Source organism: Sus scrofa, chromosome 15, assembly GCF_000003025.6.
Source record: "Sus scrofa isolate TJ Tabasco breed Duroc chromosome 15, Sscrofa11.1, whole genome shotgun sequence".
NCBI lineage: Eukaryota > Metazoa > Chordata > Mammalia > Artiodactyla > Suidae > Sus > Sus scrofa.
Window position 1 is genome coordinate 111,457,983 of NC_010457.5, and position 11,865 is coordinate 111,469,847.

Here is an 11,865-nt window from a genome sequence, read left to right on the forward strand (position 1 = left end):
AGGTTTTCAGTATTAATTTTAAGATATGTGTTTAGTAGTTTATAGGCTGCTATTGGGCTGTGATCCTTGGAAGGCATTGGTACTTCAAAAAAAATAATTTTGAAATGTGAAACTTAGAGGATGACTTGTTCTTCTAGATGTTAAAATATATTGCAAATCTACAACAATTAAAGTGGATCTGGTAGTGGGTTTGCCAGACAAATCAGTTAATAGAAAAAAAAAAAATAGCGCTGGGTGTTCCCATTATGGCTTAGTGGTTTAAGAACCCGACATAGTATCTGCAAGAATGCGGGTTTAGTCCCTGGACCCACTCAGTGGGTTAAGGATTCGGCATTGCCATGAGCTGTGGTGGAGGTCACAGATGTGGCTCAAATTCAGTGTGGCTGTGGCTGTGGCTTAGTCTGGCAGCTGCTGCTCCGATTCAGCCCCTAGCCTGGGAACTTCCATATGCCACAGGTGTGGCCGTAAAAAGAAAAAAAGATAGCTCTGAAGTAGAAACTAGTATATTTTCTATATTGTACATATATCTTAGTCTATGATAAAGAAAGCATCTCAAACTATTGGGGAAACATTGTTCTATACAAAGGGGAAACTGGTCATAAACTCTGGTAAAGCAGCCACAGAAAGTCATGATGTTAGAGCCGAGTTGGTCTGTTGCTATCATAGGGATTACTTACGTATGAGAAAAATTATTCTTCAATATGAAATCTCTGATTTTTAAGTCTAAAAATTGGTCTTTCAAAAGGTGCCTACATTTTTATTGTAATAGTTTGCACAGTTAATTGTATATGTGATACTTGAGAGTGACTTGACTAGGATAGGAGGAGTTGACTTGATAGATTTATTGTTATATCAGGGAAAAAGAACAGACAAAATGAACTGACAGCTATCTAAAACTTTGGCTTTCCTAATGATGTTAAATATTAAACCTTTTAGATGATGTGGATGGAGGAGATGCACAGAAGAAACAGCTTGCAAATCCTCATGTGGAGCTTCGTAAGTATGAGAGAGATATCTTTGGTTTGGGGACAGGAACTGTAGTTGAGCAAATCCCATTATTTGAAACTTGGAGCTTTACATTAGATAAATATCCTATTTCTTGAAATGAATATTTAGTCTGTGCTGATGAAGGTTGGTTTAATCTAGATTTAGTTTATAAAAAATACATTAATTTAGAAAAAGTTTATAAATTAAAAAATTATAATTTGATTAAGTGTCTGATGTTTATTTATAAAAGCTTTTTTTTTTTGTGTGATTTAGAGTCACAGAGCCTTAAGGCATCTAGAATTGTGTGTGTGCGCGCATGCGAGTGCCAAAAATTTATCACCCAGGATTTTACTATCATGTATAGTAAAATTTATGATGCCAGAGTACAGTGATGATACATAATACAGTAGGCAGCATAAAATTAGAAATGGGTCTTATTTATGTTTAATTTTTCTGTAAATATGTAAGTGTGGTCCTAAGATGCTCTCTAATCCTCCCTGAAGATAACTTTAACAGGATTGTGATAAACAGGGATATAGCAGACTTAATATGAGAAATGCCATCACAGAGAAAATTAAATTAATTCTGTTTGTAGAATTTTCTGATGCCAATGCCAAGTTTTACTGTCGGCTCTACTATGCGGGAGAGTTTCATAAGATGCGAGAAGTGATTCTGGGCAGCAGTGAAGAGGATTTCATTCGTTCCCTTTCTCACTCTTCGCCATGGCAGGCCCGCGGGGGCAAGTCAGGAGCAGCCTTTTATGCAACTGAAGGTAAGTCTCTAATCATGTACTGCTTAAGTCGTATCCATCTTTTTTCCTCGGATAATTTGTGAATCTCTTGAACGGAGGTAATATAATACTGTCAGTGGGCAGAGTTCTTTGTTTTTCTTTGTATGCTTGAGGGGATGAAATAAGAATATTTAAGAGATTATATGGTGTATAATTAGAGTACATTGATCAAATCCTTACTAAATTCTTTCTGATCTGAGCTTCCCAGATGTAAATAGTAACAGAGAACTTCCAGAAAACTCAAAAGGTACCACCAAAGAGCTGATGAGAGAAAGATCAAAATAGAAACATTTAACCTAAAAACTGAAAGGCCAAGTTCTTTTTTTTTTTTTGTCTTTTTGTCTTTTTGCCATTTCTAGGGCTGCTCCCGAGGCATATGGAGGTTCCCAGGCTAGGGGTCTAATCGGAGCTATAGCCACCGGCCTACGCCACAGCCACAGCAACGTGGGATCCGAGCCGTGTCTGCAAACTACACCACAGCTCACGGCAACGCTGGATCCTTAACCCCCTGAGCAAGACCAGGGGTCAAACCCACAACCTCATGGTTCCTAGTCGTTAACCACTGAGCCACGACGGGAACTCCCTGAAAGGCCAAGTTCTTAACCTAAACTGAAAGGCCAGGTTCTTGACCTACAAGGGTTTACAGATGATTGTGACCATTTGGATTTCACGTTCCGTTCTCCATACTCATTGGAAGCAAAATTATTTGAGACAGTGCAGCAGGAGAGATGTTACCTGATAAGAACTTTCCTCACTGTTACTTACTGGGTTGTTAACAAAGGAGTTTACAAAATTTTGCTTGATAGTTTTACAAAGTAGATCATCTAGCAGTGAATTTACATGTGGTATTATCAAAAGTAGAGGTTTCTTGACCAATCTCAGAAGCCCTTCCGAACCTTCAATTACTTGAGAGTTATGTTCTGATTGAAATTTTCTTGGTGGTATCAGAGAATGTCCTTTAAAAAATGATGCAGGAGTTCCCGTTGTGGCACAGTGGAAACAAATCCGACTAGTATCCATGTGGATGTGGGTTCAATAACTGCTTCACTCAGTGGGTTAAGAATCCAGGGTTGCTGTGTGTAGGTTGCAAACTTGGCTTGGATCTGGTGTTGCTGTGGCTGTGGTGCAGGCTGGCAGCTGCAGCTCTGATTTGACTGGGAAGCTCCATATTGCTGTGGGTGTGGCCCTAAAAAGCAAAAATAAAGAAAAATAAATTAAATAAAGTGAACAAATCAGTTGGGTTCTTTGGAATGATTTATTATAGATTATCTCACTAAATAGCACCATCGAATAAACATGAAATTCTTGCCTTTTAGATGATAGATTCATTCTGAAGCAAATGCCTCGTCTGGAAGTCCAGTCTTTCCTTGACTTTGCACCACACTACTTCAATTATATTACAAATGCCGTTCAACAAAAGGTAGAAATCCCAAGCCTTTATCTGTAATTAGAGCTTACTGGGCTTTTTTCACCTCCTGGAAAACTGTCCTAATGACAGTTTTCTCCATGGTAATATGTGAACAGGACATAGCTAGGCCTCTGCTATGCTACTGAGGTGTGATAGAATGAAGGAATTTCAAAGTCTTTTTCCTGCCTTTGCCACTGAGGAACCAAGAGATCTTGAGCATGTTGCATTTAATTACTCCTGTGTGTGTTAAAAATATTTAGATGAAAATAACTGCACATGTAGCAGTTTGTAACTTTATAATTTTTGTTGAGAAATGAGGACCTGGATCTCTTAGATAGAGAGGAAGCCAGTGGCCCAGATTTGCCTACTTGTCAATAAGCTGTGCCCCTCCCAGTAAGAGTATGAAGGAGTCACGTGAATAATCCAGACACTGGTATTGCATTGCAAATAATCCCTTTTTAAAATTGAGATATAGTAGATTTACAGTATTATATTAGTTTCAGTGTACAGCATAGTGATTTAGTATTTTTGCAGATTATACTCTATTATGAGTTATTACAAGAGAATAGCTCTGCTTCCCTAGATATACAGTATCTCTTTGTTGCTTATCTATTTTGTAGAGTAGGTTGTTAATCTCATACTCCTAATTGGTCCCTCTCCCATTCCTTCTCTCCTTTGATAACTACAAGTTTGTTTTCTTTGTCTGTTTCTGTTTTGCATATGTACTCATTTGTATTGTTTTTTTAGATTTTCATATATCTGATATTATACAGTGTTTGTCTTTCTCTGACATATTTCACTAAGCATAATTTTCATAAATAATCCTTTCTGATAAGAGTTTACTCACACCTTTTCTTGATTAGAGGCCCACTGCATTGGCCAAGATTCTTGGAGTTTACCGAATTGGTTATAAGAATTCTCAGAACAACACCGAGAAGAAGTTAGATCTCCTTGTCATGGAAAATCTTTTCTATGGGAGGAAGATGGCACAGGTAGGTTATTAGACTATGCAAAGCGTTTAGTTACTGGAACCCTTCGTACTTCAGGTTCCTGAACATAATAAATTTGAAAATAACATGTTATTTGATAGTAAATATTAAACTTTGATTAAAAGATGAAATTTAACTTTTAAGTATTGAACCCTATAGGAAAGAGTAAAGAGGAATATTGTGGGCTGGTCCTAAAATTTAATGTATCCAATATCCTAGAAACACAGAATTATAGAATAAAAAGGCAGGTCCAGTGGATCAGTTTTAAAAATGAAGAATCTGGGGCTCAGAGAAATTGAGTACTTTACCAAAGTCACACACTTATATACCTGGAACTCAGGTTAATCTAGGTTCTAGAATAGTATTTATTCTTCAGTGTGCTTGGTCCTTGAGCTATTTCCAGTCAGGGGTGAGAAAAGGAGCTTGTACCAGAATGTAATTTAATGTACTACTTTCTTCATCGAGAATGTTTTGCTATGGGCAAAACATCTGCTGAATTAAACTGTGTTTAATGATATAGTTGGTTGTCATTCTGGCACTAACCTCTCTGTCAGCAGGAGCCAGAAACAACTGGCTAGACGATAGTCTGTGGAATACACTTCAGGTCGCACTGCTCTAGTACCCAAGTCCCCCGACCTCTGAGTCCCCTGACCCTGACCATTGCTTTTCTTACTGCCCAGAAATTCCTGCAGATATGCTGTTGCTTTTATATTATCCTAAATAATTGTACAGTTTTGGTGTCAAAACATGAAGTTTCTTAAAACTATTTGTATCTGTTTTTTAAACTGCTTTATCATCCAACAACATATTTTTGGAATTACTTGTTAATGTTTCTTCGAGTTAATCAAATGGGTCTCCATATTTCTGAAATGTTTCAGTTATTGAGTCTGTATGCATTAATTCTATATGGTCCAATTAAATCACTGTGTTTTATGTATTATGCAATTATTATGCATGCATTTAGTGATTTAATGTTATATGTTATGATTTTTAAATTTAAGTTTTAAAGTGTTTATAAGGATAATGGCTACAAGGAAGCTTTCTGCCTTTTAAATTTAATAGCATTAATTAACCATTTGTAGTAATGCACATACAAATGACAGAGAATTTTCTTTCTGCTAGGTTTTTGATTTGAAAGGTTCACTTAGGAATCGAAATGTAAAAACTGATACAGGGAAAGAGAGTTGTGATGTAGTCCTGCTGGATGAAAATCTCTTAAAGATGGTTCGAGACAACCCTCTGTATATCCGTTCTCATTCCAAAGCTGTGCTGAGAGCCTCCATCCGTAGTGACTCCCACTTCCTTTCCAGCCACCTCATTATAGATTATTCTCTGCTGGTTGGGCGAGATGATACCAGCAATGAGCTGGTAGTTGGAATTATCGGTAAGTCAATGAGCAGGCCTTATGTGTAGTTCATCATTTGAAGCCAGAGTAAAATTCGAAGACTGTACTGAGCCTGATTTAGTAATAGCTTATTGAAAATTTTCAGACTTTTATTTAAAATTTTAATTTTTTTATTAAATTTTTTTTTTTTTTTTACTATTTTAGGCTGCACCCATGGCATATGGAGGTTCCCAGGCTAGGGGTTGAATCAGAGCTGCAGCCACCAACCTATGCCACAGCCACAGCCACAGCAACATGGGATCCAAGCCACGTCTGCAAGCTACACCACAGCTCACGGCAACGCCGGATCCTTAACTCACCGAGCAAGGCCAGGGATCGTACCCGCATCCTCAAGGATCCTAGTTGGATTTCTTAACCACTGAGCCATAAAGGGAACTCCTGAAATTTTTAAAATAATAGTTTTTATTTTTATTTATTTATTTATTTTTGGTCTTTTTAGGACCGCACCTGTGGCGTATGGATGTTCCTGGGCTAGGGGTCTAATCGGAGCTATAGCCACCTGCCTATGCCAGAGCCACAGCAAGTCCAGATCCCAGCCAAGTCTGCGACTTACACCACAGCTCACTGCAACGCCAGATCCTTAAGCCACTGAGCGAGGCCAGGGATTGAACCCGCAACCTCATGGTTCCTAGTCGGATTCATTTCCACTGCACCACGATGGGAACTGCAAAATAATAGTTTTCATATTCTGGTACCTTCTCTTCAGGTTCCTCATTTCTGTTTTCATTCTCTTTACCCAAAGTATCTGTATTCAAAAGTCAGTTAAAAGTGAAGCTCTTTGAGATTGTTGTGAGGATTAAGTGGATTAATGTGGTAAAACCCCATTAGGACAGCCTCTGGCATATTGTCAGCATCTGCAATATTGTCAGCACTCAATAAGCTAACTATTGTGAAAGTAATAATAGTAGTAATAGTGGTTATTATCTGCTTATATTTATTAAGAGAGCTTTTACTGCTACTTTCACCCCTGCAACAGATTATATCCGAACCTTTACTTGGGACAAAAAGCTTGAGATGGTTGTGAAATCAACAGGAATTTTAGGAGGACAAGGTGAGTAGAATTTTTGTTTTGTTTACTCTTTAAACTGTTCTCATGTCTTCCTTATCAGTTAACATACAACAAATGGATACTTAAAAACATTATAAAGCATAAGTGGTTTTCTTTGATTTTTGTCATTTCCAAGATGAACAAATAATAAAGAGATTTGTTTAGGTGGAGAAATAAGGGGTTTTAAATTTGTGTTAAGATGCCAGAGATTCTCGAAATGAAAAGTTAAAAAAGGTGAGAGGTTCTGAACAAGAGGTGGTCCTGAATGAACCCTTGAGATCCTCTAAGTTCTTTGAGCATTGCTAGCACCATTTGTGCTTTCAGACACCTCTCATCTCTAGGCAAGAGGGTCTTTTAAGATAAAAACCTCCTACCAAGAAGGACCTGTCCCTTGTCATGTGGCACAGTGAACAAGCCCGCTTTCTGTTTACACGGCGTGGCATTTTACATCCGTTTATAAGGAAGACCATAGCTGTTGAAGTCGATTGTCTGATCAATTCTCTAAGCTTCCTTTTTCCTTTTCCCTTTCCTAATCTTAGGTAAAATGCCTACTGTGGTCTCTCCAGAGTTGTACAGGACTAGATTTTGTGAAGCAATGGACAAGTATTTCCTAATGGTACCAGACCACTGGACAGGCTTGGGTCTGAACTGCTGAAATGAAGCACATACTTTGAATGGACCAGGAAGAAAAGGGGCCTGGACCCCAGGACCAAAAATAAGCTACATGTTGTATTTCTTCATCACATTCACCACTGTATGCAGTGGCTTTTCAGTTCTGCAGCTGTGAGCCATTTGTAGCTGCAGGGTTAAAACTCCATGGATTTGCACTCCAGTTTTAGATAGCCACAGATTAGCTGTCCATAGGCTGGGAAGTTGCATGAAAGTTTTTTTTCACTTCCGCTGGAGTCTAGACACATTTCAAAGGGCTGAGGACAGACGTATGGTTAGCTATGAGGAGATAGGGTGAAAAAGGAGTTGTGGAGACGTCCTATTTGCTAACAATCATGTTAAGAAAACATTGTCTCATAGTTTATGACTCTCCTGGCATCACATTTGATATATTCTTTACCTAGAAAGCATTTGTAGAGCTGGTGAATTTGTTTTGTGTTTCTTATGTAACAATTTAATGTTGCCAAGTATCAGAATTTCTGAAACCTTAAAAAAAATTCTGAATTATTCTATTAATGGCCAGTTAAGCAGCTTGCCACAGTCTGTTCTCGTTTTATTGAGGAATCAGACTTAAATTGGAAATCCTGTCATGTTCTCTTTCTTGCCCTGTTTTTGAGTATGTTTGATGTTTTTCAAGTTCTGGCCCCATTTGTCTGCAGGTAGCAGGAGGCTGCAGGCATTAACTTTAAGCCTTTTTCTGGAGCTGTTTTTTAAGCTTGTTTACAACTTTTGTGCAAGTAATATGCTGAACTGCACTTGTCTGCACATGCTCATATTCTAGATTCTAGATTTTTTCTCCCACTTTCAGGGAAACGTTAGTAAGTGAGTCTACAATGACTAAATCCCCAAAGGGATAATTATTAATGAAGATTGTTTTTCTTTTTTTTAATGTAAAAAATAAATCAGGCCTATTCCAAGAAATTGGGTAAGGGAAGCACTGGCTTGTTTTTTTTGTTGTTGTTGAGGTAAAGTGTCCTTTTCAATATGACTAGCAATTTATGTGGCATCCCTAAAATTAAGTTACCATTAGGGATATCCTTGTTTTCTAACTTTCTGTACCAGTTTCTAGGCTAGTTCTGACTATTGAGAAATGTTAATTGTTCAGATATTCTTTGTAAGAAGCTCCTTATTTAGTAGAGTTTTAAAAAGTGATCAGAAGTACTAAACTATCTTTCTAGAAATAACACAACCCTGAATATTATCTCTTGGCTTCTTTCCATAATAAGGACAGTTTGGGGATTTATAAAGTTTGGAGGGTTCCACCCTTTTTAGGCTTCCTGTGGTAGCAAGTTTCTATTGCAACTTTCACATGATAAGAAAAAAAAAATGTGGCTACATTCCAGTTACAGAGACTGTGTAACCTAGGAACATCTTGGAATGTTTGCTTGAGAAAAAGAAAGCATTAGTTTAGTGCTTGGTAGCTTATTAGAAAACATGGTTTGTTTGGCACTAGAAGCAAGTTATCCAGGGTCTTACGTCTGATCTGACGATAAACACTTTTTCTTTAAAACATGTGCTGTGCCTTTTGAGAAGATGCAAAACGCTGACAATTTCGGTTTTGATGTCAAAGGGAGTTGTACATGGCTGGAAGATGTGGAATATTATTCACTTCTCAACGTGCCCAGGAACAATGGACTTTGCACCTCATGTTGGATGCAAGCAGGTTTTGCATCTCTGTGTTTTCTGTCAGGAGACTTAGGGTTATTTCCTATTTCCCACACCCCTCGTCAGGACCACTTCCAGGAGCAGGTCTTCCCTTCACTGTGATCAGAGGTTATTTCTTTGTTTTAGTTTCAATACCACATCTAGAGCTTGAACGCTCCATTGGAGTAGGTCTTAACATAATGTGTCATGTTGATTTTGTTTTCCTTGCCCATGACTTGAAGAACCTTTTTTTTTTTAAGTGCTGCTGCTGCTCAGATAATTTTGTGGCTAAAAAAATTCCAGTACAGCCTAATCTTAAGCAATACTTGTTGCCTTGCAAGGCTGATGTGTCCTTTTAAAACTGTCTTAATGAAGGAGAAGTATAGAATTTAATTGTTGTGAGTGGTAGAACTATATCCCTGGCCCCTAGCTGCTCCTGTTTAGGCCACTACCAGATATAAAAGGCTTTTCAAATATTGTGTACTCAGTGATAAGCACTGAGTGCCTGTTTACCTCTCTTGAATTCCCCTTTGTGACCTGGAGAACCTTGAGGCTGAAAAGTTAAGAATGAGGAAGAAATCTTACTACTTTCTTCCTTAGACTGAAAAAACAAATTCTGTGGATAATTGAGAGTATAGCATGAGAAAGCTATGTGAACATGTTGCATTGTTTAAAAATCTTTTTTAGAATCTGAAGTGTTTTGATGCCATCAAAACTTTATTTAAAAGTGAAAAGGGGGAGTTGCCGTCGTGGCGCAGTGGTTAACGAATCCGACTAGGAACCATGAGGTTGCGGTTCGGTCCCTGCCCTTGCTCAGTGGATTAATGATCCGGCGTTGCCGTAAGCTGTGGTGTAGGTTGCAGACACAGCTCGGATCCCACGTTGCTGCGGCTCTGGTGTAGGCCGGCAGCTACAGCTCCGATTCGACCCCTAGCCTGGGAACCTCCATATGCCGCGGGAGCGGCCAAAGAAATAGCAAAAAGACAAAAAAAAAAAAGTGAAAAGGATTTAATTTTTTCTTACCCAAGCCTAAGAAAAATAAGGGGCATAAGTGGTTGCAAGCCCTTTTGTAGTCTATTGAATATTTTAAATTTATAGATAGTCAAATTTTCCTACGGAGTGTCCTGCTTATAATTTTTTTCCTTGGCCCGGCAGTGAGTGGTTTTCTAGCTTCAGCTTTTATTGGGTATTGTAAATAGTAGGGTTGTATTGGTTTTTGTGGCATTAGCTTCTCCTTGGCTTCTTACCCATTAGTGGTGGGCTTGTATAAAAGTGCTGAGGAAAGTAATCTACCTGCAGGAAGCTTGGTTAGCTGGCAGAGTGAAAACCCTTGTGAATGAGCCTGGTGGTGAAACAGATCAGGTCATTCATGGTTCCTCAAGTGTTAACATACTGACGTAAAGCAGTATTCAAACCATCTAGTGCAATGCCTTTTTTGTTTGTTTTTGTAACACGGGTGCAGTTGTATTATAGAAAAATAAAAATTACAATCATGAGCAGTTTTATTAATGCTGCTGTGCTGGTTTTGTAAAAAAAAATGTACATTATGTCTTTGACAGGTTTAATTTTAACCAGAGAAATGACATTATACGTCAGAATAGCCTCTTTTAATTTAATATGAAAAATTCAATTAACAATATTGAAAATACTTAATGTATCATATTGTATATATTTCTCTACTTTGGTTCCAGCTGTTTTATATGATTGACATGTTATTTAAGAGCTAAAACTGCCTTGATGTTTTGAAAACTCACACTGTAAAAAAGAAGACTTAGAATAAACAGAATCAAATTCACTTTATTTTGAATCTGCTTGAGAAAATTAACAACTAGGGGAGATGGAGTTGGGTGTGGAAGCCTAGCCCCTGGCCCAGCAGTGCTGCCCTCTGTTCATTCTCTCCCCCTTCGTTTTCCTACTGGAGAATTGAGGTCTTGCCCTACTAAATAACCCTTCTCTTTAAGTCTCAGAAAGGAGGTGCTATATCCTTGGCTTCTCTTGGGCCAGTATGGGCCTGGCCTTTCCCGTCCTCCTTGCACCACCCCCAGTTCTGTGTTTCTGCTTTCCTGATGGGACATTCAAGACGCTGGTCCCTTGCCCAGTAGCCCATACCCAGCGGGACTGGCCAAGTTCTCCTTGGGTGGCAGGGAGGGGTAGGGGGGCTCTCTCTATTGTTAGCTGCCCCCACAGGTTCACAGGAGTTTTACCTGAAGCGGATCCAAGTCCGACTGTGTTGCAACCCAAGGCTGTAAGCTCAGCGACTCCCACTCCTCCCGCCTGAACTCAGGGGTGCTTATTGGCAGAGGGGCTGGCCCCTGTGCCCAGGGATGCCGGGTTCATGCCTCTGCTCCTCCACACTGCACAACAGTAGTGGAAAAGGCGCATGCCAGGTACTAAGCACCGAGTTCTGTGTCCCTACTCCCCTTGAGTCTGTTGTGTTGGAAATTAATTACTTATAACATTCCTGGGTTAACACCTAATGAGACTAGGTTTTTAAATTGAATTGTTTTAATTGTGGAAAATATTAAAATTTGTCATCATAATTGTTTTGAAGTGTGTAGTTCAAAAGCGTTAACTGTACTCACATTGCCCAGTACATCTCCAGAACTTTACATCTGGCAGAAACTGAAACTTTAAACAATTCTTTACCCCCCGGTCCCAGCTCCTCATAACCAGTAGTCTACTTCCTGTTAACTGTGAATTTGACTACTTTAGATTCTTTGTTATAAGTGGAATTATGCAGTATTTGTCTTTTTGTGACTGGCATATGTCACTTAATGCCTTCGAGGGTCATCAATGTTGTAGAATTTCCTTTTTTTTAAAGATCTAATGATACTCTTGTCTGTATGTACCACCTTTCTTTTCTTTGCTTTTTTTAAATAATGATTTTTATTTTTTCCATTATAGCTGGTTTACAGCGTTCTGTCA

General features: G+C 38.7%; 1 protein-coding gene across 14 annotated transcripts in view; it reads left to right on the forward strand.

The window, feature by feature from the left end:
• Window positions 1–10,738, forward strand: part of PIKFYVE (phosphoinositide kinase, FYVE-type zinc finger containing) — a 96,573-nt gene extending 85,835 nt beyond the window's left edge. For 13 of the 14 annotated variants that reach the window (XM_013984435.2, XM_021076161.1, XM_021076163.1 and 10 more), the window contains 7 exons: window positions 937–996; window positions 1,583–1,759; window positions 3,094–3,197; window positions 4,049–4,177; window positions 5,297–5,558; window positions 6,556–6,630; window positions 7,167–10,478. In XM_013984435.2, coding sequence (XP_013839889.1) covers window positions 937–996; window positions 1,583–1,759; window positions 3,094–3,197; window positions 4,049–4,177; window positions 5,297–5,558; window positions 6,556–6,630; window positions 7,167–7,282 — 923 coding nt within the window. In that variant the 3' untranslated portion in view covers window positions 7,283–10,478. Of the gene's footprint in view, window positions 1–936; window positions 997–1,582; window positions 1,760–3,093; window positions 3,198–4,048; window positions 4,178–5,296; window positions 5,559–6,555; window positions 6,631–7,166 lie in introns of all 14 variants that reach the window. The other variant, XM_013984434.2, reaches the window with a different exon arrangement.